This window comes from Medicago sativa, chromosome 1, assembly GCF_051527215.1.
Source record: "Medicago sativa cultivar Bolivia chromosome 1, Bolivia_mono, whole genome shotgun sequence".
NCBI lineage: Eukaryota > Viridiplantae > Streptophyta > Magnoliopsida > Fabales > Fabaceae > Medicago > Medicago sativa.
This window is the reverse complement of record NC_140749.1, coordinates 67434652-67461612: the sequence shown is the minus strand read 5'-3', so window position 1 is coordinate 67461612 and position 26961 is coordinate 67434652. Positions and strand designations below refer to the sequence as shown.

The window sequence follows — 26961 nt, the reverse complement described above, 5'->3', positions numbered from 1 at the left end:
AGGTGATATGTTTTAGTCCTATAATTCAAAGAACCATATAATTCAAAGAGATTGACACCACAACTCCATAAAAGAAAAATCAACACTCTTACTAATTTTTTTTATTCTGCTGTACTCTCGTAACTAAATTTGAGTTCTGAAAGTTAAGCTTCAAAAGATCCAAGTATATCTCTAAAATAAAATACATGGCACAAGAAAAAAAAAACTTTCAATGAAAATTGATCAGGTGATAAGGAGTTGATTTGTGAGTTGAACTCTCGGTGCCAACCTGAGATAGCTGATATATATAAGTAGCTCCGTTAACACTCGTCGATGGGTTTAACTCATGGTGTCAATGCGGGAAGCTGATTTGCAGGTACATGTGTTAGCGCGCAAATGAGTCTTAAGAACTGTTTGACTCTGATGAACTCCGAAGCAGAATTCACATAAACTTTCAATTACAATAAATAAATAAAATTAAAAAGGCAATTTTTCATTATTACAATTTAAAATATAAAATAAAAAACAAAATAATTTTGTTTAGGGTTTAGGGTTATGCTTTTCACAACTGCTACTGTTTGATTCCAGGTTCTTCTCCTTCTATTCAATAATCTCCTCCATTTACTTAATCATTTTTCTCTTACTGAAATATGATACAGTATGTGATAGTGTTACTGAAATATTTCTTGATCAGGAAATGGCTGGGGTGTTGAGTGAGGAGTCTGGAGTGGGAACTTCACGTGTGCAGCATTCTGAGCAGGTTGAGAATGAAATCACGCCTACTTTGGCTCCTTACCGGGACACTGGTGGTATATTCATTTTTTCCTATTTTGTCCTTAATGTAATTCTACTGAAATGTTGTTGTTGTTTTATTGCATGCATGTGTCGTTGTTTATCCAATTCTTGTTGTTGTTTTATTGCATGTATGTGTTTGTGTTTTCTAGGTGAGAAATAGATGCTAGGGTTTGTGTTGCGCCGTTCAGCTTCATCTTTTATCCATTGAAATCCGTTTGCTAATTACTGTTCAACGTGATGAGTTTCTCCTTGCATCATGTAATATTTGTATTGTTTGGATCCAAATGCCATTTTGTTCAATCTGTGGACTTTTGCGCCGTTCGACTCTTGTTGCCAATTGGACTTGTGTTGAATTTTGGAACTGGAAATTTGGTCAATTGGTAACCAATCCACTCATCATCGTTGTGGTTTCACAACACCAAGTGCAATGGTCGAGGTTATTCCTTGTCCCGGCGATCACCAAGTCTTTTGCACAAGCTGTGTCAAATACCGAGACAGTGGTCAGCGACCCTCTGTCCACACCGGAAATTAAAGGAGATATATTATGCATCAAGATAACACAACACATATAGGAAAAGACTCTTGCGGACTGCCAAAGGCGGTTGAGCAGCACCTTCTCTTCTAGGGCCATTTTTTCTTTGATCTTCTTACTTTTTTGTATAAATGTACTACTTTACTTTGAAACGATTCTACGATTATGGTCGCGGTTGTGGAACTACAGAAGGCAACTTTAGTTGTTGTTTTGTTTGAGACTTGTGAGTTCGATTTAGCATTTTAATTTGATAAGTATTTCAAGTTTTATACTGTTGTTATATGATATTGTTTTCATTACATACTAAGTATTTTAAGTTTTAATTAGTAAAGGTTATGCACTATGCTATTATTTGAGTTATGCTTATGAATTTAAATTTACACAAGTATTTCAAGTGTGATTTAAGTTTTCTTCTGTTGTAGTTATGCTATTTTATAAGCATATATATGAATGAATTTATATGCATATATTTGAGATTTATGAATATTGTATGATCTTACGGTTGCATGATTTACGATTTAACATCTCCTTTCCGATCTTGCGTAAAATCTTGATTTTGACTACCTTTGATCAACTCATCTTAATATATACATCCTGTCTTTATTACTTGGATACACTTTTATTTGTCTCAGTTGCAAATTTATAAGATTTCTCGTGAGGTTAATAGATCATCAAATTTCTCAGACTGTTTATAGTGGCAGAACGGAATATGGATGTAATTATATTTCAACTTTTATACTGTATGAAGGCAAGTTATAAGAATAGGATGGGTAATTCTATTGTGCCCATTGCCATAAAGGGTACTCTGGTGTTTTAAAGTTCCTATCATAAAGGGAAACGTTTGTAGAGAATATGAGTCTACAAATTTGAACCCACATCATCTTAGTCACGTCACTCACTTGGCAACAACTTGAACTGTTGCACCAAATGTACCTTCTGCCAATTTTCTTAAAAGAACCTTTTCTAGGCCAGAATGGGGGAATTCAGCAGGAAGTTGTGTCTTGTTCCTGGACAGTTAGATTATATTATCTTCTAAATGATTTTTTTTTTTTAATTTAGCTTGAGCTGATTCTTGATCCTCCTTTCATGATGGGTCGTGGTTGATTGCCAATATTTTTCCATAAAAAATTGTAAAAATCTTACTTCTTCTTCTCTTCGTAGGACAAAAACCTTCTGAGTTATATGGGAAATATACATGGAAGATAGAAAAGTTTAACCAGATTACCAAAAGGGAACTTCGCACTAATGCATTTGAGGTTGGAGGCTACAAATGGTATGAGGGTCTAGATAAACTTATAGAAACGTGTAGTTTCACTCTGATTTACAGTTTTACTCTTTTAGAACGTGTAGCAAGACATAATGTACATGTCAGGGAAAGAGCTTTATGTGATCTGTGATCCTGTAGTATTTATTAATTCTATCAACACACCACAGGCCAAATTATGTTTTGATTTTCAACAGAATCTTTCTTTGGTTATTGGCAGGTATATTTTAATTTATCCACAAGGATGTGATGTTTGCAATCATCTCTCGTTGTTTCTGTGTGTAGCTAATCGTGACAAACTTCTTCCAGGTAAAACCAATGATTTTTATTTCCTTGAGTTTAAATTAATAATTGTTAGTTTTCTTACTAAAGTTTGTTCCATAGTATTTGGCTTATTTTCCCTTTTATTTTTGGGATGATACAGGGTGGAGTCACTTTGCACAGTTTACAATAGCCGTGGTTAATAAAGACTCAAAGAAGTCAAAATATTCTGGTAATTAGCTAATAATTGACATATGTACTGGAGATTACAATTTTTTCTATCATCATTACTCATTATTTGTTGAGTTTTTCAGATACATTGCACCGATTTTGGAAGAAGGAGCATGACTGGGGATGGAAAAAGTTTATGGAGCTGTCAAAGGTTAATGACGGATTTGTTGATGATTCTGACAATTTGATGATAAAAGCTCAAGTTCAAGTCATCAGGTATTATATACTTAAACTTTTGTTATTTAAGACTCCAAAGTTTGGCATGCCATCCATTGTATGGCTGTTTGATCAGATGGGATAATCTTGTCATCTTGTTTGCCTTTTAATTCAGACGTGTGACTATTTTATTTGTTATTGGTTGCTGATGCAGGGAGAAACCAGTCAGGCCTTTCCGTTGCCTTGATTGTCAATATAGGAGAGAACTAGTTAGGGTATATTTGACAAATGTAGAACAAATTTGTCGGCGTTTTGTGGAGGAAAGACGAAGCAAGCTTGGGAAGTTGATAGAGGATAAAGCTAGGTGGTCGAGGTACTTTATGCTCTCCTTTGATAATGCTAGGTGTCTCCCTTCTGGCATATATTGTCTATTATGTCACATGATGTATTCTGTAATTATTATCTTGCTCTAAAGTGTCTCACATCTGCCTTAAAATATATTTTGGGTTGATTTACTTCGTCTTCCATCGATAAAGGTGAAAAAAGTTTGGTCAATTTGAGAAGAAAAGATACAACAGTGGGTGAATTCCATTAATACATCTAATTGTTGACCATGGTTTGATGTATTATAAATACCCGTGGTTTGTGCCTAGTTTTGAAACTAAATCTGATTTTCATAATGCCATTTCTTATTTATTGCAACGACACTGTTTCCTGATTTAATTAATTAATATAATGTAATAGTATCCATTGTCAGACCTCCAAATTGCGGGTGTCTGATTTTATAAGTTGATCAAACAGTTATTTGCAACATTTACAGTTTCTCTGCTTTCTGGAGTGAAATTGATCAAACATCTAGGCGCCGCATATCTAGGGAGAAGACAGATGTAATTTTGAAAGTAGTAGTGAAACACTTTTTTATCATAAAAGATGTCACCTCTACTTTGGTAATGGAGTCCTTGTATAGTGGATTGAAGGCTCTCGAGGGCCAGACTAGCAAAAAAGAATGGAAAAAATTGTTGGATTCTGAAGAAATACCAACACCTATTGTTCGTGTTGAGAATGATATGTTTGTGCTGGTGGATGATGTTTTACTGCTTCTTGAAAGGGCTGCTACAGAACCGCTCCCTCCAAAAGATGAAAAGGGCCCTCAAAATCGTACGAAGGTAAGATGTAGAATAATTTTTGTCAAAGCAACTAAGGATTTACTTGTTGATATGAGCATTGAACTGAAATGTGATGGTATTGATGCAACTGTGGAAGAAAAATTTTAGAGAATGAAGTTTTGGTTAAAAGAGTAGAACAAAGTTGTGCCTATTTGTCAAAAGAAATCTGTAAAAAAGTGATACCGAAAACTTGGCTACTGTATTCTGAACTGAGTATGTTTAGATTGAGTTGTTTTCAATTGCTTCTTCATCAGCTGGACATATATTTTTTATTATAGCCTAAAGAAAATGGTGGTGGCTAGGAACTAATCTTTCACCCTTGTAAACAATTACGAGTTCAAATATGGATTAGTTAGTTATTCTAAAGCTGCATATGCTTGATAGCTTGATATTGAATTTTTTAGTATTTGCTCACCACTAACTGAAATATTCCCTTTCAACCATGAATTCATTTTAGGCCGTGTTTCCTTTTTTTCTTTACCATATCTCGTAGATGTTAATAAATGATAGCGTACATTTTTACATATATAATTTAGAAAGAAACAAACCTATCCTGCTGGTATTTGAAGCATATATTAGGTATCTGAAATGGTATCTTCAGTAACAAGGAAGTGCCTAAAGGGCTCTGAAATTCTTTTGATTGTTAAGGACATGTTTCCCATGTTCTTGCAGAATGGACACTCTGGGGAGGATTCCGACAAAGATTCTATTGAGCATGATGAAAGGTGTCTCACAGAATTAGGGCGAATGACTTTGGAAATATTTGTCCTAAACTATATATTCAGGTACCATACACAATATTTAGTTTCATTCTCTGCATTTCTCAACTTAACTAATTGTTTATACACTCCCGGATTTTGTCTGTCTGTCTGCACCGTTTATTCGCTAAAATTACTTGGGAGTGAACTCCACTAATTTAATCAGTTGGTTTTGTCGCGGTTATGCTTTTGGCGGTTTCCAGTTTGTAAGAGATGGTCAGTACAAGGATAGCTCCTATGTGATTTCAGATGTATTTAATTTTTTATTTGTGCTCTTTACATTAATGAATTAAATTTAAATGCATGTAGTTCCTAATTCTTAATTTCATGTATGCAGCAACAAAATTGAGCTTGCTTTTCAGGAAGCAGTTGCTCTAAAGAGACAAGAAGAACTCATTCGTGAAGAAGAGGCATCATGGCAAGCTGAAAATGATCAGAAAACAAAACAAGCAGTCAAGGAGAGGAAAAAGAAGTCAAAGAAAAAGCAGGTTGTGTTACAATTTGATTTCACAAATGCTAAATGCTAATGTATTATCTTGTTCACTTGTTAATTGTGTTTCATTGACTATTTATCACAGACTGAAATGCAATTGTCTGACATTGTTAATATTATGATTTTAGGCATTTATAATTCTATAAGGGCTAATGCATAATGTTTGTTACAATTGTTAGTTTTTCACATATATATATATTTTTTTTATTATTGCAGGTTGGTGGAAAATTAATGAAGAGCCTTGACTTAGATGTTTTGAATTTAGGGTCTTGACTTTGATATTTTGTAATTGGAACTCAGGCTCTTGATGAGCCTAACTTATGATTTTGATGCATTTAGGCTCTTGAACCTTATTATTTTGTGAGTTGTGACTTTAGTTAATTTAGGATCTTGTACTTTTTAAATAAATCTGCTAAATAAATCAAAGATGGATGGTAATCTGCCAAATAAATCAAAGAACATGTCAGTAAAATCGTTAGCAAATAAATGGAGGTCTCAGATGAGGGAGTCAAGAGCAATTTTCTCCCAGCAACTAATAGCCTTTAAGCACACAAAAAATATGTGCATATGCATCTCTGCAAGCCTATCACACGTCAAAGAATTATCACCACTAGCTACCCACCCGCGTGATGAGATGGGTTCTAGTCATAGAAAGGATTAGACCCTGGCCGGAACGTCCAATCTCCAAATAGGGCTCCATTCAACATGATACCGAGGAGGATATGAATCAATGAGCGAATTCATACAAAATTCTATATGCAGATTTCACAGTAGTCATCAAGTTTATAAATTACATTGCGGATGAGTCATAAATTACATTGTTCTAGGTAGTAATGAATATGCATGCGTTAGGGAAATTATAACTGTCTTGCTTTAAGAGATCATGCATGTGAATTTTGTTCCTGATTACATTTTATTTTTGTTTCTTTCTTTGCTTTGCTAATGAAGAGAAGCAGTAGAGGATCCAAGAGTCTCACCGAGTCACCATTTGGGGACCAACTAAGTCAAAGACTTTATGTAAATTATTTTTTTCTTTCTCTAAATCAACAGTATAATACTGAAATGAGAGAATATCATTATGTCAAGTAGAAAATAATCTTGGAGGTCAACAAATGAGTATTTAATCCAGGTCTCTTATGAAAAGAGGCGTCGTGATATGCATTCAAGTTCCTTCAAATTCAGTTAACTAAACAGGAAAGACTTTCATACACAAGAGTTTAATTGTATACTATATTTCTATGGTATTATACCATTGTGTAATTATAATAAGATTATTTCCCCCTTTCAAAAAAAATTTCATAATAATTTGTGAAAAGAAAATTATAGTAAGATTATTTCCTAAAATATCAACAAACGTGTTTATATGTATACATTGTCAAATAAGTTTTGTAAGTTCAAGTAAACTAGATATTAGTTTTTTCAGATAATTCAAGACACTAATATCTCAAGTCAAAAAAGAAGTAGTAACACTCTCGCTTCAAAATTTCATTATCGAGTTCTGAAAGTTACTCAAATGCAACAAAGATTTCGAGGATGTAATATATAAACATTTTTTTAATAAGAAAATGATATCTCAAACGAAAAAGATGAGGGAAGGAGATCCTTTTACAATTATCATAATCTAATAAAAATAAAGAAGAACGGGGGCATGAAACTCTGTGAAATCAAGCTCGCCACCATGATCAAGATCTGGAAGACAATCAGCGCAACAACTAACTTCTCGGTAAATATGCTTGATCTCACAATTTAATTCTGGTCGATCCACGGGAGATAAATCTTCTTTCATTTACAATATTAAATTTGTTTGAATTAATGATTACAACAATAACTCTTTGAGCCCTCAAATTGTCTTCAATTCCCGTTAAATCTTGAAATCCCTAAATCTTGAAACCCTTCAAAATTTGGACCTTGATCTTCACCTTGAATCTGTCCAATTTTAATATGAAGCCTTCACTTTGAATCTTCAACCCTTAATTTAATTGACTTTTTACATCATGAACGATGAAAAATCTTAAAACCCTAAATTCTCAATTTAGGTGAAAAGGCGGTACTCAGTTTCCTTCAGTTCTATAAAAGATTGAACAATACTCAATTTATTTCATTGAAACACTAATGTACAAAGAATCCCTATATAAGCTTCTAAGAATCTCACTCAAAGTTTAGGATCAAGAAGACTAAATTGAACCTTACAATGATGGATTTTAGAGTGAAATGAATGTTTAGGTGTTCATGTGGGAATGAGTAAGGTTTAGATAGGACTCAGTACGAGAAAAGAAATTTAATACATTAAAAATATGAAAAATCACATGCATGATTAAAATTACATTAGTATGTTGATTTGAATCAACATTCTTAACCAATACAATTCATATCACATGAATAGTTTGATTTGAATTACAACTCTCTGATTGAAGTTTAAGACCTAAAATTTCTTAGGTGATTCGAATCACATAGCTAGATGATTCAAACCATTTCATGCTAATTCTAATTGACGTCCTAAAACACTTGAAAAAAAGATAGGTGATTCAAGTCACCTTTAAGCATGATTTGAATCACATTTTTAATCAAGTTGATTCAAATCATCTTACAACTTGGTTTGAATTTTGTCAACAAAAAAAAACTTGGTTCAAATCGTCTAGTTAGAAAACTTGCGATTTTGAAACAAAGCCATGATTTAAATCACATAGTATCATGATTTGAATAATATTATCAAAATTTGTAAAAATTGTGATTTTAATACCTTTGTATGATTTTAAAAATATGCATGACTCAAAATTATTTTTCAATGAACTTAAACATCGAGGATCATTAAAAGAGACATATATACGTTGTATATAATCTAAATCTAACTTTGACATCACTCAAAATAAACTAAGTCCTACTATACTAGAGAGAGTCTTATGGCGACCGAACACATGTGAACCATGAGCAAGTTGGGTGGATCGGGCAGGTTTATATGGGTTTTTAGGGCTGTGAGTGGAAAAAAAACGAACAAAAAGGGTTAAACATGGTCGGGTTTGGTTTTGAAATCTAAATCTTTCTCTAAACAAACCCGACCGAAGTTGTAATAGCACAAGCCTTTTATGTTTTATCCTAATTATTTTTACAATTTTTTATTTAAGTATTGAAACGTCGTTTCTTTTAAACAAAAAATATTGCAATTCATTCAAACACAAGATGAACTACAATGTTGCAAAATCAAATCGAGTATACAATCTCTTAACGGCGACCACTAACCAAATTAATTTACAATGCAAATATATATATATATATATATATATATATATATATATATATATTATGTAATTCATAAGATGTCTCTCCGTATGCATGTCTTTCTTCTATTCACATGATTATTCGATCAAACCAAGACCCGCATAAACCATGACACGACAAAATCGAAACCTACAACGATAGAAAGTGAGTCAGAGTTTTTCACTTTCAATTTTCTTGAGTGAGTCATTTCAGACCTGATCTCGCTTAATGTTGTACTCTATGAGCGATATATACTCACATCTCGACAACGATCAAAGTGAAACCCAATCTACTAGCCATACTCAAACAATGTACACAACCCTTACAACTTTGCTATAACTGAAGTAGAATTTCCCATATGATATAAGAAGCCGCTAACATATATGCCTAGATGCCTAGAATCCTCACTCATAAGTCGCAAGTCCATCATAAAAATATATAATTGATTTTTTTTTTTTTAAGGAAAATATATAATTGAAATTAAAATCTATATTTGATTGAAATAAAATAGAATAAAATTGAAAAGGAAACTTTCTTCTATTAAAATTATTAAAACAAAAAAAGAAGTAAGAAAGAAAAAAAATTGGTGTGTTGGGTTATGCCTTTGCTCTCGTCTGTTGCTGCTCTTTCTCTCTCCTTCACTTCTCTCTCTTTCTCTCTCTAAAATATCACAAACTTCGATTCTACCCTTTTCACAACCGCTGCTCTTTCACGATTCCAGGTTCATCTTCTTCTCCTATTCGATCCACTTTCATCTTCTTCCTCTTCATCTTCAACCGTTTTTCTCCTGCGCCATTTTTTCATTTCAATTTTTTATTTTTTCGGTAATTATTGCCAATGATCTTCCTGTACTCATCGTTGATTGTGTTTTTGAATTTTGGGTTTGTTTTATTTTTTTTGTAATTTGGGATTCACGAGTTGGTTCTTCAATTTTGTTGTTCTTGGTTGGTTATCTTGTTTCAATTTGTTTGATTTTAATTTCATTATCTGTTTTGAATTTAGGGTTTTTGTATGAATTTGGTTTTTGGTTTTAGTTTCATTGCTAGTGATTTGAAATTGGGAAGTTAACATTTATGAAATTTTCATTGGAATTATAATTATTATCATTTCATTTTGGTGCGTTGAATTCAATTTTATAGTATTTTTAAAAATTATACACTAAAAATTGATGCTTTATTTTTATAATTAATTTTGGGTTTAAGGGATGATTTAGGCTCTGTACAAGTGATTACTGAAATATTTCTTGATTAGGGAATGGCTGGAGTGTTGAGTGAGGAGTCTGGAGTGGGAAATTCACGCGGGCAGCATTCTACCGGGGAAGCATTGGCGGAATGGAGGTCTTCCGAGCAGGTGGAGAATGGAATCGCGTCTACTTCTCCCCCTTATTGGGACACTGACGAAGACGACGGTGGTAAAGTCTTTTTTTTTTTTGGTTTATACAATTCTACTGAATTTTTGTTGTTTTATTGCATGTATGTGTGTGTTTTTCTAAGTGAGGTATAGGGATGGTAATTGTGGCATAAAGTATACTTCGATTAGATGTTTTCCTGTGTGACAATATTTGGCGATTTTGCGATTATATTTTCCCTCAGCGATTATGAGTCGCAACATCTTATTTTGGTGGAATCTTGCATAATCACCTTTACTTTGTACCGATTCTACGATTATGGTCGCGGTTGTGGAACTACAGAAGGCAACTTTAGTTGTTGTTTTCTTTGAGACTTATGAGTTTGATTTAACGTTTTAATTAGACAAGTATTTCAAGTTTTATGCTGTCGTTATATGATAGTGTTTTAATTACATACTAAGTATTTTAAGTTTTAATTCGTAAGGGTTTTGCACTATGCTATTATTTGAGCTATGCTTATGAATTTAAATTTACACAAGTATTTCAAGTGTGATTTAAGTTTTCTTTTGTTTTAGTTATGCTATTTTATATGCATATATATGAATGAATTTATATGCATATATTTGAGATTTATGAATTTTGTATGATCTTACAGTTGCATGATTTACGAGTTAACATCTCCTTTCCGATCTTGCGTAAAATCTTGATTTTGACTACCTCTTTGATCAACTCATCTTAATATATACATCCTGTTTTTATTACTTGGATACCCTTTTATTTGTTTCAGTTGCCAATTTATAAGATTTCTAGTGAGGTTAATAGATCATCAAATTTCTCAGACTGTTTATAGTGGCAGAATGGAATATAGATGTAATTATATTTCAACTTTTATACTGTATGAAGGCAAGTTATAAGAATAAGATGGGTAATTCTTTTGTGCCGATTACTATAAAGGGTACTCTGGTGTTTTAAAATTCCTATCATAAAGGGAAACTTTTGTAGAGAATCTGAGTCTACAAATTTGAACCCACATCATCTTAGTCACGTCACTCACTTGGCAACAACTTGAACTGTTGCACCAAATGTACCTTCTGCCAATTTTCTTATAAGAACCTTTTCTAGGCCAGAGTGGGGGAATTCAGCAGGAAGTTCTGTCTTGTTAGTTAGATAATATTGCCTTCTAAATGATGTTTTTTTTTTTTTATTTTTTTTTTATTTTTTTTTTATTATTAATTTAGCTTGAGCTGATTCTTGATCCTTTCATGATGGGTCGTGGTTGATTGGCAATATTTTTCCATAAAAAAATTGTAAAAATCTTACTTCTTATTCTCTTCGTAGGACAAAAACCGTCTGAGTTATATGGGAAATATACATGGAAGATAGAAAAGTTTAACCAGATTACCAAAAGGGAACTTCGCAGTAATGCATTTGAGGTTGGAGGCTACAAATGGTATGAGGGTCTAGATAAACTTATAGAAACGTGTGGTTTCTCTCTGATTTACAATTTTACTCTTTAAGAACTATTTATATGCAGGAATGTGTTGTTATGCTTGTATTATCCCGAGTCATTCATGACAGCAGTTTTACCTTGAGTTTCGATAAAATGTCGGTGTACTGTAATTTTTTTAAATTATATCTCTGAGATGTCCTGATTTACTAGGGCATTAATAAATAATAAATTAAATTATTCATTTAATCAAAGAAAGCACGATGAATTTCGAGGATTGAGATCTTCCATGGGAACAACGGAAAAAAAGGAAAGGAAGAGAATTATCAGTTGAGCACATCTGCACAATCCTTCTGTATATTTGTCAACACCCTTTAAGAAAGATTGCACGCTTTGCACCGTTTAGAAGTCAATCATCTAATTCCATATCAGCTTCTAAGACAACAAAATATCCTTCAAGATACAGGGTTTATGCTCCAACCATATTCATAATATCATTGGCACAAATCACACATTGACTTAAAATTTAGAAACTGGCCTGTATCACACACTGGCTTTTAAAAACTGGCCTCTTTACTTCCATTTCCAAGTATTGACCAAAAAGGATGAACAAGAAATGTACATGTCATGATTACAAATGACAGGGTAAAGAGCAAGACATAATGTACATATCAGGGAAAGAGCTTTATGTGATCTGTGACCTTGTAGTATTTATTAATTCTATCAACGCACCACAGGCCAAATTATGTTTTGATTTTCATCAGAATCTTTCTTTGGTTATTGGCAGGTATATTTTAATTTATCCACAAGGATGTGATGTTTGCAATCATCTCTCGCTGTTTCTGTGTGTAGCTAACCATGACAAACTTCTTCCAGGTAAAACCAATGATTTTTATTTCCTTGAGTTTAAATTAATAATTGGTTAGTTTTATTTACTAAAGTTTGTTCCATAGTATTTGGCTTATTTTTCCTTTTCTTTTTGGGATGATACAGGATGGAGTCACTTTGCACAGTTTACAATAGCGGTTGTCAATAAAGACCCAAAGAAGTCAAAATATTCTGGTACGTTAGCTAATAATTGGCATACGTACTGGATATTACAATTTTTTCTATCATCATTACTCATTATTTGTTGAGTTTTTCAGATACATTGCACCGATTTTGGAAGAAGGAGCATGACTGGGGATGGAAAAAGTTTATGGAGCTGTCAAAGGTTAATGACGGATTTGTTGACTCTTCTGAGAATTTGATAATAAAAGCTCAAGTTCAAGTCATCAGGTATTCTTTTACTTAACTTCATGTTATTTAAGACTCCAAAGTTTGGCATGCATCCATTGTATGGCTGTCTGATCAGATGGGATAATCTTGTTATCTTGTTTGCCTTTTAACTTGGAACTTTTAATTCAGATGCGTGACCATTTTTTTTATTGGTTGCTGCTGCAGGGAGAAATCAGACAGGCCTTTCCGTTGCCTTGATTGTCATTATAGGAGAGAACTTGTTAGGGTATATTTGACAAATGTAGAACAAATTTGTCGGCGTTTTGTGGAGGAAAGACGAAGCAAGCTTGGGAAGTTGATAGAGGATAAAGCTAGGTGGTCAAGGTACTTTATGCTCTCCTTTGATAAAGCTAGGTGTCTCGCTTCTGGCATATATGTATTGTCTATTATGTCACATGATTTATTCTGTAGTTATTATCTTGCTCTAAAGTGTCCCCTAATCAAAGTAAGGTTCCTTAAATTTTTATTTTTCACACTCCCCGATTAGTAATAGCACTCAATACATCTTCCTGAAAATCTATTTTGGGTTGACTTAATTCCTCTTCAATCCAGAAAGGCGAAAACGTTTGGGCAATCTGGGAAGAAAAATGCAGAAGTGAATCAGTGACGTTGTCAAATTTTGTTAAAATTAAGAATCTTCAGATATTCCTCTAATTGTAAAACTTCCTAGATTGATTGTTATTACTCCTAGAGTATACAACTTCCTAGGGTAGTGCTTACTAAATAAGCATTCAATTTATTTATTGTAAAACCATTATAAATAAAAGGTGTGTGATCTCATTATAGACACAGAATTTACACTAATTTTACATATTTCACAAATCTAATTGTTGACCATGATTTGATGTATTATGAATACCCCCAGTTTATGCCTAGTTTTATGCATATGCATTCTGAAATTACATCATTTTTGAAATTAAATCTGATTTTTATATTGCCGTTTCATATTTATTGCAATGCCACTGTTTCCCGATTTAATTAACTAATATAATGTGATAGTATCCATTGCCACTTGTGCCAGACCTTTTAGTTGTGGGTGTCTGATTTTATAAGCTGATCAAACAGTAATGTGCAAAATTTGCAGTTTCTTTGCTTTCTGGGGGGAAGTTGATCAAACATCTAGGCGCCGTATGTCTAGGGAGAAGACAGATGTAATTTTGAAAGTAGTAGTGAAACACTTCTTTATTGAGAAAGAAGTCACTTCTACTTTGGTTATGGATTCCTTGTATAGTGGATTGAAGGCTCTTGAGGGCCAGACTAGCAAGAAAGGTTGGGTAAAATTGTTGGATTCTGAAGAAATACCAGCACCTATTGTTCGTGTTGAGAAGGATATGTTTGTACTGGTGGACGATATTTTACCGCTTCTTGAAAGGGCTGCTATAGAACCACTTCCTCCAAAAGATGAAAAGGGTCCCCAAAATCGTACGAAGGTAAGATTTAGAATAATATTTGTTAAAGTAACTAAGGATTTATATGTTGACACCTAAATAGACGGCGATATGGTTGAGCATTGAGCCAATTGAAATGTGATGGTATTGATACCACTGTGGAAGGAAATTTTCAGAGGATGAAGTTTTTTGGTTAAAAGAGTAGCACAAAGTTAGGCCTATTTGTCGAACGAAATCTGTGAAAAAGTAATACCAAAAACTTGGATACTGTATTCTGAACTGAGTATGTTTAGATTGATTTTCTTTTTCTTTTTTCAATTGCTTCTTCATCTACTGGCAATCTATTTTTAATAGCCTAAAGAACTCTTCAGTTTATGTTTGTTGGCTGCTTAAGTTTTTCCTGCTTATATTTCATATTTTTTGTTGCTTTTATTCTGTCATTTCTGATTGATCACACGTATGGTAGCACTTTGAAGTTTCATTGTTTGAAGAATAACAAGAAAGGACTCATCTTATATTTCATATATATATATATATATATATTTATTTATTTAGTTTTTGCTTGCCAATAGCTATGGAACATCACTTCGTGCCAAATTACATTATTTGTATAAAATTACGTAATCTAAAATGCAATCTAATAATAAATGACAGCAAGGCAATTATATTCATATTCTGAATTAGTGGGGGAATTCGTGGGAGTTAGGCTGCTTAGTGTTAAGTCCATGAAATGCTTTCTTGTGCAAATACAATTGCATCTTGAAAATAAATTTTCACTATATTTAGTAATTTGATAAAAATTGGTTTTGGCTGTGGAAGGAACTAATTTTTCATCCTGTAAACTAATATTGGGTTCAAATATGGATTATTAGTTATTCTAAAGTTGCCCATGCTTGATAGCTTGATAGTGCATTTTTTACTATTTGTACAACACTAACGTAAATATTCCCTTTTCAACATGAATTCAATTTAGGCCGTGTTTCTTTTTCTTTTCTTTTTTTAACCATATCTCGTAGATGTTATCTTTCTGATATTAATTAATGATAGTGTAGATTTTTACACATATAATTTAGAAAGCAACAAATCTAGCCTACTGATTTGCACATATTAGGTATCTGGAATGTTATCTTCAATAACCCGGTATATTATTATAACTACCAACAGGGCTATGGAATATACGACACCTTTTGGCTTTATAGGTTTGGAATCCTTTTGATTGCTAAGAACCCTGTTTCTTGTGTTTTGTAGGATGTAAACTCTGGTGAGGATTTCAATAAAGATTCTATTGAGCGCGATGAAAGGCGTCTCACAGAATTAGGGCGTAGGACTTTGGAAATATTTGTCCTTGCTCATATATTCAGGTAGCATACAGCCATACACTAGTTTTTTGTAATTAGTCTCGGTCAGTGTTTCTCACCTTAATTGCTTATTTATACACTCCTGAATTTTGCTTGTCCGGGAGCTGTTTATTTGCAAAAATTACCCAGTAGTAGACTCCACTAATTTATAATTTAATCAGTTGGTTTTGTCGGTTTCTAGTTTGTAAGAGATGGTCTGTACATGAATAGCTCCTTTGTGATTTCAGATGTTATTTCAAGAGATTGCCTTTGTCATTGTTTTCAAATTGCAAGATTTTATTTGGCTGTTTCTTTTGGAATTCCATGTACTTTAATATTTTAGAAATATGTCTGTTCATATCTTGACCGAGTACAAGATCTTTCATTTTTTATTTGACGAAAAAAATGAAAGATATAGTTAATCAAGATATGAACAGATATAGTTAATAACAATTTTGTTCGCTGCAAATGACACAACGCTCTAAAGCTTCAATATGAACCCTTTCTATTGGGAAAAACCCAAGTCCCACATAGAGTGAAGATAGAGCCTGAAATAAGTTTATAAAGAGTGGCACCCCTCACCTTACAAGCCGGTTTTGTAAGGATGAGTTAGACCCATTATACAAACCTAATATGGTATCAGGCCTATCGATTGGGCCATCCACAATTTATATCCATGCAACAAGCCCAACAGGACTGGACATATTAGAGGATGTATTTGAAAAACCCAGTTCCACATAGAATAAAGATAGAGCCTGTAATGAGTTTATAAAGAGTGAAACCCCTCACCTTACCAGCCGGTTTTATAAAAATGAATTTGACCCAATATAAACATCTAATAGCTGTAGATTGATGCCAGTTGTTTCAGATGGTGTTGTAATTGTAAATTTGAGTTCCCTGATGATTTATACTCATGAAAAAGCAGTGCAATATAAGTATTTTTTCATGAATAAGTAAATCTATTTGGATAAATTCTCTACTGACATGCCCTCTGTGTTGCTTTCTATGATTTTGACTTCATAACATATAATGAGTCCCTAATTTGGTATCCTGACTTGGAGAGGGGGATACTTGTAGACAGTTACAGATCCTTGTTTGTCAAGACTAGGTGTTAACTAAGTGTTTGATATGCTTACATGTATATAATATTTGGGTATATCCTTGCATACATTTTAAATGTATAATATACTTGCCGGTTAATTGATTCCCCCATCGTGTGTCACATCTTTAATGGTTGTGCATGAATATGAAGCAATCGTGTAACAAAGTATGTGCAATTTCACTTTTACGAGAGAACTGATGATTTGTGATGTGTGGAAAGATAGAGAAGTTCTTAATAGTGTATCTGATAATTAAAGAAGCCATGCTTTTTGTTTCACTACATCTGAACCACACATTTTTTTATTTGTGATCTTTATATCTATATATTGGATTCGCGGTGTAGTTAGAAATCCTAATTCCTAATTTCATGGGTGCAGCAACAAAATTGAGGTTGCTTATCAGGAAGCTGTTGCTCTAAAGAGACAAGAAGAACTCATCCGTGAAGAAGAGGCATCATGGCAAGCTGAAGGTGATCAGAAAACAAAACGTGGAGTCAATGAGAGGGAAAAGAAGGCAAAGAAAAAGCAGGTTGTGTTACAGATTGAAATTGCATCATTAAGGAATTTTTATATATCTAAATATTGATTTCACATATGCTAATGCATTATCTTGCTCTCTTGTTAACTATTGTTTTTTTATTGACTATTTGTCACAGACTGAAATGCAATTGTCTGACATTGTTAAGATTATGATTTTAGATGTCAATAGAGGCAAAATGAAACCATTCTCATAAATTCCGGTACAAAAAATTATTAAAGAAAAGTGTTATAGGTGACAATTATATGAGATCTGTTGAGATTCCCAACTGATTAGAGTTATGGCTAAATTATCCGTATAAGGCCAGAACACCTTCACCTCTTAAACTAGTTTTTGGAGTTGAGGTAGACCTAAGTCCAATTCCAAGATGGTACTAACTCCACCCTAGTTTTGTTTTTGGGCCAAGGATATTTGTCTGCGCTTCAGATACCAGTCCTGAGTGTAAGTTGTGCTAAGATCTCTGTTTTTGTGCCACCAAATTTGTACATGCTTCAGATGTCTAATTTTAGGCGTGATAGGTGTGTTAAGATATATGTTATTGGACCAACCACGTGAAACCATGCTTCAGATATCCTGTGTTGATTGTGAGAGGATGTGTTAAGATGCCATGTCAACTAGAGATATGGCCAAATTAGTCCTTATATGGATTGGAAAATCCTGGCTTCTTGAGCTCGTTTTGAGGGTTGAGTTAGGCCATGCCGAAATTCTGAAGACCACAAGCAAATGATTGAGTAGATAGACTTGGTAAGTGCAGCCAATCTATAAGTCTTTTTTGACATGGTATTGATGAAGTCAGCTAATTTTTTATGTGTACCATGGCTAGGAAGTTTGTATATTTAACCTTGCTGTGAAGTGGAATTTTACATTATTGGTTTGAGGAATACCTTTTTTTGAGGCCTGATTAGATGGAGGATAGTCTAATACTTAGTGATAAAAAGAGACTAATGAAAACTATAGGTCATATCATTAAATTTTTATTGGATTTAGTTCATGGCTGAACATTACGGTGTCACTTGATCTTTGGAGTCCCTTGACCTATGTAACCGATTCCATCCAATGGGAAAAGACTATGGTTTGAGTTGCTGTAATGAATACCATGTTTGGATTTTGCTTATATTGAGCTTTTTTGCTTCAAAGCTTTCTCAGTAAAATTTTGATTGTAATCCTTTTTGAGCAAGAAAATTTAATGCAAGCACACATGAAGTGAGGTTATGCATGATTTGCCAATATTTATGGTTGACTTGCTTGTTTAAGATTGGTTGCGTCTTTACCATCCTTGCCTTCCTAGAAATTGCATTATATTTGATGCAACATGATAAAAAACAGAGCTGTGATGCATTATGTAGGAAACAAATGCAGCACTGTAACAAAATAGTTAAGGTAGGAGATTAAAGTGGAACATTGAAACTTGGGGTCTACAACCGCAAAGAAAGCTTTAGAACTGAAGTTTTGTTGACTTTTACTAATTATAATATCTGCCTAGGATTTTATGGTATTCCCTTTATAACCTTGGCATCCTAAACATCCATTTCATAGAAGTTTTTCAAGCAGAGCCATCCAAGTCCATTAATTTCACATGATGACCAGATGTCTTAATAAATGAATTTTGAAAAACAATGATAGCGGAACTTCTAATGATACAGAAAAATATAAAATAAGTAATAAACTAAGGACCTAAAATATCAAAGACTCAAATTACAATTCACCAACTGGCTTGCTTTTCCCGTTTTTATGGACTAGCCTTATCCATAAATTTTTTGTTTGACTTGTAGAAAAATATAATTTTGAACTTTTGGACTGAACCGCCAATACATTCTTAAAGGTCTGAACACCCTCTAGAAAGGCTCAGGTAACCTCTCGAAGGACAAACGCCCTTTGCAAGCATCTGAAAGCATAAGATGGCTTATGAACAAACCTCATAGATTCATCACTTCGCCTTGTCCCAAAGCTCGTGCTTGGGGGGCTGTGAACCGTCAATACATTCCTAAGGACTTAGAGACCCTCCAGAAGGACCCAGAACCCCTCCTAAAGGCCTGAACGCCCTCCAAAAGGGCCTCGAGGCCTAAGGCGCGCCCTTCTTGGGGGGCGCCTCAGCCAGCTTCTAGAAGTCTCTAGAGCTCGGCATACAGACATAAAAGCCCTCATTACTTGGGGCTCAAGTCACGAGAAACCAAGCCCATAACAGGCTATAAATACCACCCTGGAGAGCCTTCTCAAGCAGGGTAGCCAGGATCGAGTCCCAGCACGTAGGATCGCACAATCTTACGTGCTTTCCCCACCCAAACGTGCTACGACCTTGATCTGGGTCGTGTTTGCAAATTTTTTATTTTTTTTTTGGTCAGGATTGAAGAAGAGAATGAGAAGAAGGAAGAAGAAGTGAAGGAGGAAGAAGAATGAAAATGAGAACGATTGAAGAGAGGTAGATCTGAGAGTTTAGATGAAGAGTTCAGATGGATGTGGCAGGCGCTGTGTTTGAGGAGAACAGAAAGGAGAGAATAATTAGGGTTTGGTTATTTCACTCTTTTATATAGTATTGGGCTAGGCCCATAGCGATATATTTTTTTTAAGTACCCAGATTAATACTAAATATACATTTTTTTTTATACTTTCTGACCCCCTTAGTTAATAATATACTTTCTTGTGCTAAGCTGTTTATGGCTGTTGTAATAGTGCCTGTATGTCCCTTCTTGGAGTTTTTCCTGTGTAATTTCTTAGCTTTCGTCGCGTCTTGCGGCGTGGCTTTTCAATAAATTTTTGCCGTTCAAAAAAAATAAAAATAATATACTTTCTTGCATTATTATTTTTAAGTTTTTGTGTGTGTGTATATGTGAAGTTACAATTTTGCCCTCGAGTGGGTTCTTACGAACCGTGTTACGTTCCTCGATCTTACGTCCCTTCACCAGCCCACCGTTCCTACGTAGGAACTCGTTCCTGACTACATTGTTCTCAAGGCATGACCAATACAGTACTAAACCCTAATATCTGATATTGTACTTATCGCAAGTACACGGACAAAAATATTATAATTTAGGAACAATTACTCAAATTTGTAGTTAATCGGTAACCATTTTTCAATCCAATTGTTACTTTCAAGATTTTTCTGTTGACGTCTCATTTTCCTATACATGGGAAAAGGAGAGTTGTTGGTTGATTTTCATTTTAGTTGCTGACTTGTGTTCCTTTCTTTTCACTGCAGGCCAAACAAAAGCGGAACAATAAGAAAGTAAAGGACAAAGGGAGGGAGGAGAGGACTACTATGGCTGTGCATGAGACGAACCAAGAAGACAATGGTGTTGATGAGAAAATGGATTCTAATGAGGAAGCTCAAACTCTGTCTGAAAAGCCTGATACTATGGAAGATATTTCTGATGTGTCTGACTCTGTGGATGGAGTTACTGAAATGCTTCATCTGGATTCAGAAGACAGAGATACTAGTCCTGTTAATTGGGATACTGATGCATCAGAAGTTCATCCTCCAACCGAGGCTTGTAACAAAGGCATAGGTGATGTTTCATCCAGACAAAATGGAATAATGTCTGATAAAAGGTGCAGCTCAGCAATAGATGATAGTTCATCAACATGTTCTTCCGATTCTTTGCCATCAGTAGTCATGATTGACTCCTACAAGGGGAACTCTTTTTCAAATTGTAAAGCCCAGAAGTCACCTAGCAGGCAAGTATTTAGCTTAGTGTTATTTTTTTTTTTTTTTTGGTGTTGACGGGTATTAATGATATTTCAGAAGTGTTATTTTGATTTGGCTCTTTTTATCTGTAGAGGTAAGAACAGAGGCATAGCATCATGTGACACTGGTGGTTGGACAAATAAAATAGATGGTCGGCCATCTGGTGCTGCAGCAGATGCTGGGGTTATTAACAAAGAGTCTGGAAGTGGAAAGGCTGGAAAAAATGAGTCCGAGGGTGCTGTTGTCACATTGAAGGATCGGTTAAAGTGGGCTGAGAAGCATGTTGTCAGAAAGGTTGTCCCATTTCTACTCTTATTGGAAATACTCGTCAAATTGTTCAAAAAAAAAACTTCCCCGGAGCTTATCTGTTGATTTCTTACTGATTATTTAATGTCTTTCCTTTCTGTCTATTTTATTTCTCCGTGCTTCAATGTTGTGTGGCCTTCTCATCTTAGAGAGCTAGAGTCCCAAACAATTTTTCCTGTTTCTTTTTGACAATTTAGGAGGTGCAGAGTTGTTTGCTCTTTGAGCAATTTTTAAAAGAGGAGTGCTAACAACACTCTCTCTAACACTCACTCTCTCATTGGGTGAAATCAATGTGGATCCCCCTACTTTAAATGGGATCCACATTAATTTCATCCAATGAGAGAGTGTTAGAAAGAGAGTTTTGCTAGCACTCCTCTTTTTCAAAAGATAAAAAAGGTCTTAAAAATGGAGGGATGGCTGAACAACTTGTTTTCCCTTGTTTACTATTCATCTTCAAGAAATATGTCTGTTTTTCCATCTTGTTTGCACCACCCGGGACAAATCAACAATGATTTAGTCCTTAATTGATTCCACTCTTTTGTTATTCCAAAGGCCTAGACAGATGTACAAAGATTTCCATGTCTCACATTATAGACACCACCACCACCACCCCAAAAAGAATCTGAGTTGTTTATGATCTCTGAATTCTTTGTTTTCTGATTATTTTATTTTTGATAGATTTGTTTTCTGATTATTTATTTGCTATTTGTGACTAGTTTAAGGGAGAGGCTTGAATATTAAGGTTTTTGGCCTTGTTGTTGTTAGGTGAAGGCTCATAATTTTTTTATTTAACAATCCTATTTATGAAGCTAAATGGTTTTAAATGTGTGATTTATGTACCACTATAAAGTCTTGTATCTTTTCTAATGGATAGGACGGGGAGGTTCTTTCACTTCAAATGAAACCCAACATCAAAGACGAAGTTGGGATAGAAAGACTTACTGACAACGAATGTCTACATAAAGCTGTGCCATCTTCACCTGTCAGTCCTCCTAGTAGCTCGCCTGGTCAAATGTTAGTAAACAAGACAAGTGCTACTTTAGATCCTTTTCATGTCACTAAAACATCTTCAAATGGCTCCCAACAGACTGATAAAGATCCATCTCCCCCCTTCACCTCTGCCTCACAAGTTACAACTTCGTCCAAAACTGAGATCCAGAAGACTTCAACTGCAAGATTAACTGAAGGATCTGTATCACGAGTGCCTACTATCTCAAGACCTTCAAGTACTCCTTTGGTTTCTGGTCCCAGGCCAACTGCTCCTGTGGTCTCAATGGTTCAAACAGCTCTGCCACTTGCACGCTCAATGAGTGCAGCTGGCCGGTTAGGTCCTGATCCCTCACCCGACACTCATAGTCATGTTCCTCAATCCTACAGAAATGCTATCATGGGGAACACTGTGACCTCAACTGCTGCCAGTCTGACCCATTCTAGCTCGTCATGTTCAGGAGTAAACCCGTCCTTTAGCTATTCTCAACCGTCTACCTTGGTGTCATCGCCAATCTTTCTATCCCATAGCTCTGATAGAATGGAAACTAATGCTGTCCAGTGTGGTGTACCCTTTGGCTTGAGAACACAGGATGTTTTACAGAATGGTTCCCAGTGGATTGAAAGTTCTCAAAGAGAATCGGCCAGAAGCACGTATGATCAGCCCGCTGGTCTTAATGATGATCAAAATCATGACTTGTACAGGCCACTACACAGTAGATCTATGGGCAACATGTTAACTGAGTTCCCAGCCTGCACATCCGGGCGTCAAAATCAAGCGTTGGTGGATGAGTTCCCTCACCTTGATATCATAAACGACCTGCTTGATGATGAGCATACTGTTGGAAAGACGGCCAGGGCAAGTTTGGGATTCGAGTGTCTGAGAAATGGGCCGCAATCGCTAAATCGACAATTCAGCTTTCCTGGAGACTTGGATGCAAATGATGACCGCGGATCCTCGACCAGTTCTTGCAGGCTCGAGCGTTCACAAAGTTACCATCATGATCATGGATTCCGAGGAGGGTATAGCTCGTCCCATGGGCATTTTGATTCACTTAGGGATTACATCCCGCAAGTTACTAGCATGCCTTATGTCAATGGACAGGTTGATGGATTGATTACAAACCAATGGCAGGTGGCCACGGGTCCTGATCTATTGTATGCAGGCATGAGAAACACAGAGAATGATGGCTACCCATATTATCCAGATTATTACTCAAATATGGCATGTGGTGTCAATGGTTATACTGTATTCAGGCCTTCAAATGGTTCTTAGAGGGAAGGCCTGCTCACAATTTAATGGTCGCCAAAAATGTAATGTATTTGAGGAAATGTTGGTTTTTTTTTTTTTTTTAGATTGGAATGAGGTTGTAATCTCTTCACAAGCAAAAATACTTTGTAAAGAGTGTTGTGTTTTTTTCTGCCAGCCATTTTTTTATGCATGTTTGGCATTCTAGGATTATAGTTGAATCGAGACGAGGTCTGAAGCGTTTTGTCATCATAACTCTACCATGCATCCTCTCTTTTCAGATGCAATTTGTACCAAGGCCGTAACCCTTGTCAGCTATGGATATCAATAAGACATTTGCAAATGGCTACTAGTAGTTTTACTTCAAATTATAAAAAGGGTTCAATATATTCAATGGCTTTTTTAAAAGTTAATTTATTATTGTTGTTATTTAGGGGAGAGAAAGACAATGTGTCATGCACTCTATGTAGTGACTCAAATTCAGTTTCTTTGGATTGCAAAGTTAAAAAGTCAAAAATAAAAGTTAAGCAATTACAACTGTATTAGTACTAGTTAATTTCTTTAAAACTGTTGTTATTAAAGAGAAAAATGAGTGTGTCTGTGTGTGTGAGAGAGAGAGTGTGTGTGTGTCTTAAGGGGAAAATTTAATAAGTGTATGAGCACTTGTTAAGAAGATTAATGTGGAAATTTTATATTGAAATTGTGTAATCAAAACATTAAAACATCAAAAAACAATTGTTTCTACATAAATTTATCAATTATTTATATTTTTGAATACTTACCAAGTGTCCTTAGGGCACTTGTTAAAAGAACCCGTATTATAATTACTTAAATTTTGAATAGATTTAATTTGAAAACTTAAGGCAATAAATTTAATTATGGAATATGTTGAGGAATTTTAATTTGAAAATTAAAGAAAGCAAATGAAGTGAAGATGTATTATAAGATAATTTACTTTGGAAAAATCCAGCTATTCATTGTGTGCAGTGCAATTGATGATTTATGAGATAATATTGTGATACAAATGAGATCTACTCAAGGGGGTGTCTCTTAACATTTGTTTTCTCATACATTTGGATAAATAATTCAAGCATCCATCATTTGTACCACACATCATAAATGAGAATTCATTTTTTTAATAAGAGAAAAAAGTTTATTTCAAAAACTAGAGAAGACAAATTATGAAGATTCAATTGTGAATAGAGAAAAAAATTTAAGTGAGATAAGGAGAAACCAAATTTGTTAATAGGTGACATTAATTTTTTTTTTTTTTTTAAAGTTAAATTATGACATAGCAAGATGACTTGTGCTCTTTAATGCAAAAAGTAGATCTTACTCATCCTTGTGATGCATGTACACATGATTATACAGTAAGAAAATAACATTTGTCCTATGTTATTAGGATGAAAATAAGTTGAATTGATGTGGAATTTTGGAGATTCAAGCTTTGACCAGGTAAACAAATTCAAGACTTGGGTTTGACTTGTTATCAGTGATAAATCTACTCTGAAATCCGAGTTTGACATTTTTTAAAGTCAAGTATGAACTGTTAGCCAATTGCATCATCTATATTATATTGATGTTTTTAACCGTAAATAGACTAAAGAGCAAACACGTCAATGAAATTATGCCCCATTTGATATTTAACAATATATTTTAGAAAATCTGGTTTATATTATATTTCAATATTATTTTTCCCATATGTAAAATTTATTAGAAATGGTCCAAACCATCATCATAGTGAGAGCGATTCTACCATCCTTCTATGAAGAGTTGCAGAGGATCCACAAAATTATGTGTTAGAAGGTTGGGCACACACCATACAAAGTTAAAATACAATAGACTTGTTACAATACAAAGACACGAACTTCTCTTTTCACCCTAATCATTTCTCGTGTTTCCTCCAATTTTTTTTTTTACCCCGTTAGGATTGTGTAATTTGAATTCTATTTGCATCATTTTGAATAATATAATTTGAATCATGTCAAAACTCAGAAAATATATTATAATTGATGTGAAAGTCTCTGCTGACCATCATATCATTCTCACAATAACCGCACATTAGTTTTAGTCCTTCATCTGAGTGAACTGAACGCTTCCATCTGATGGGTTGATAGATGGAAGACAATACTTAACAATGTCCATGTTTCTTGTGTCTATGTGGTTGGATTCACAAAACATCCAGACGTAGAGCACACAAGGCCTGAACTGTTGTAGGAGATTTATTGAAACCGTTGAATTCAGAATATGTTTAATCTAGTTGATCCTTCAAGGCAGACGATATGACATCAACACGGACCCTAAACATATTAGGTTTCTCTCTGTTGTAGTAAACTACAACTATCTTAATGTTCATATCTATTGTATAAATATTCATAGTTATCTGGTGTGGTTTGCAAATGAACCAAATAAATAAATTATAGAAGGTTTTGTGCGTCGTAGAACACGAAAATTAACATAGTTGAACTTTTCCTCAAATTAAATCAACATAATTTACCATTCATAACAAATGTAAACAACTTGGTACCGAGGATGTAAATTTTAAGTATGATATTGTTGTTCAATATATCTATGTAAACAATTATACTAATATGAATCAAAGTACATAATTTTTTTCATACTTGGAAAACAAACAACACTATAGTTATATAAGTCAAAAATAGTCATAAACAAAATTTACAATACATAAGACCAATAAAATAATTTGATCTTACTCTTAGCACATATAGCACAAGGTCTAACAATTAATACATTCTATATTGTAAATATCCATGTCTGAATCCATAAATACTCCAGCATTTGCACACAAGTCTATGTTATGATAAATATATATAATAAGTACATGTTAATTTTCTTTTAAATTTACATGTATAAAATATTACAATGTAAAAGAGAAAATTATAAGATATTACATGATATACAAAAGAGGGATATTTCATACAATGTATAAGAGGGATATTTCATACAATGTATAAGATATTTAATGAAATATGCTAGTCAAATAGGAGCTAGTCTTCTATGGTTACAAGACCAAATGTATACTCCCTCCATTCCTTTTCTTTTGATGTTTTAGGTGATTGCACAAATATTAATGAATCATTAAATTATAGGAATAATTGTATGGTTTATACTAAAATACCCTTACTTACTCCTTGATTTTTTTTTCTCAAAATTCTAATCTCCTTAATTATTGAAACTCACCACACAAATTGCATTTATTATTTAAACTTCCAATTTTCAAAGTGTGTTTTTCAACAAGGGTAAAATTGGATAAAAAGTATTAAAAATTCTAAAACATCAAAAGTTTTGGAATAAAGTTTAAGTTCTAAAACATAAAAAAAAAAATGAATGGAGGGAGTGGTATTTAGGCGCACACACAAAGAGATATTTTTTTCTAATAATAAAAAAATA

General features: G+C 34.0%; 2 protein-coding genes across 3 annotated transcripts; both read left to right on the top strand.

Annotated features, from left to right (window-relative positions):
* Positions 1-334: 334 nt before the first annotated feature.
* LOC146956637 (TNF receptor-associated factor homolog 1b-like) lies at positions 335-5794 on the top strand. Its single transcript, XM_085749539.1, has 10 exons — positions 335-355; positions 674-788; positions 2468-2579; positions 2791-2879; positions 2995-3063; positions 3146-3278; positions 3433-3591; positions 4039-4384; positions 5057-5169; positions 5480-5794. The coding sequence occupies exons 1-10, from the start codon at positions 335-337 to the stop codon at positions 5667-5669; spliced, it is 1347 nt and encodes a 448-aa protein (XP_085605665.1). The 3' UTR covers positions 5670-5794.
* A 3678-nt stretch (positions 5795-9472) lies between these two features.
* Positions 9473-23937, top strand: LOC146956636 (TNF receptor-associated factor homolog 1a-like). Of its 2 annotated transcripts, XM_085730241.1 has the most exons (13): positions 9473-9611; positions 10142-10301; positions 11577-11688; positions 12473-12561; positions 12679-12747; positions 12831-12963; positions 13129-13287; positions 14048-14393; positions 15600-15712; positions 17167-17317; positions 20523-20998; positions 21101-21302; positions 22189-23937. In XM_085730241.1, exons 2-13 carry the CDS (start codon positions 10145-10147, stop codon positions 23575-23577), a joined length of 3396 nt encoding a protein of 1131 aa, XP_085586367.1. In that variant the 5' UTR covers positions 9473-9611; positions 10142-10144; the 3' UTR covers positions 23578-23937. The 2 variants fall into 2 exon arrangements, with proteins under 2 accessions (XP_085586367.1, XP_085586377.1); XM_085730251.1 differs by lacking the exon at positions 11577-11688.
* The last annotated feature ends 3024 nt before the right edge of the window (positions 23938-26961 follow it).

What these genes read in the sequence shown, in the direction of transcription:
- LOC146956636 (XM_085730241.1), top strand. Translation starts at nt 10,145, where the DNA reads ATGGCTGGAGTGTTGAGTGAGGAGTCTGGAGTGGGAAATTCACGCGGG. An exon ending in GAGGTTGGAGGCTACAAATG is followed by an intron (nt 11,689 to 12,472) that starts GTATGAGGGTCT and finishes GGTTATTGGCAG; the next exon opens with GTATATTTTAATTTATCCAC. An exon ending in AAAGAAGTCAAAATATTCTG is followed by an intron (nt 12,748 to 12,830) that starts GTACGTTAGCTA and finishes TGAGTTTTTCAG; the next exon opens with ATACATTGCACCGATTTTGG.
- LOC146956637 (XM_085749539.1), top strand. Translation starts at nt 335, where the DNA reads ATGCGGGAAGCTGATTTGCAG. An exon ending in GAGGTTGGAGGCTACAAATG is followed by an intron (nt 2,580 to 2,790) that starts GTATGAGGGTCT and finishes GGTTATTGGCAG; the next exon opens with GTATATTTTAATTTATCCAC. An exon ending in GTCCTAAACTATATATTCAG is followed by an intron (nt 5,170 to 5,479) that starts GTACCATACACA and finishes TCATGTATGCAG; the next exon opens with CAACAAAATTGAGCTTGCTT.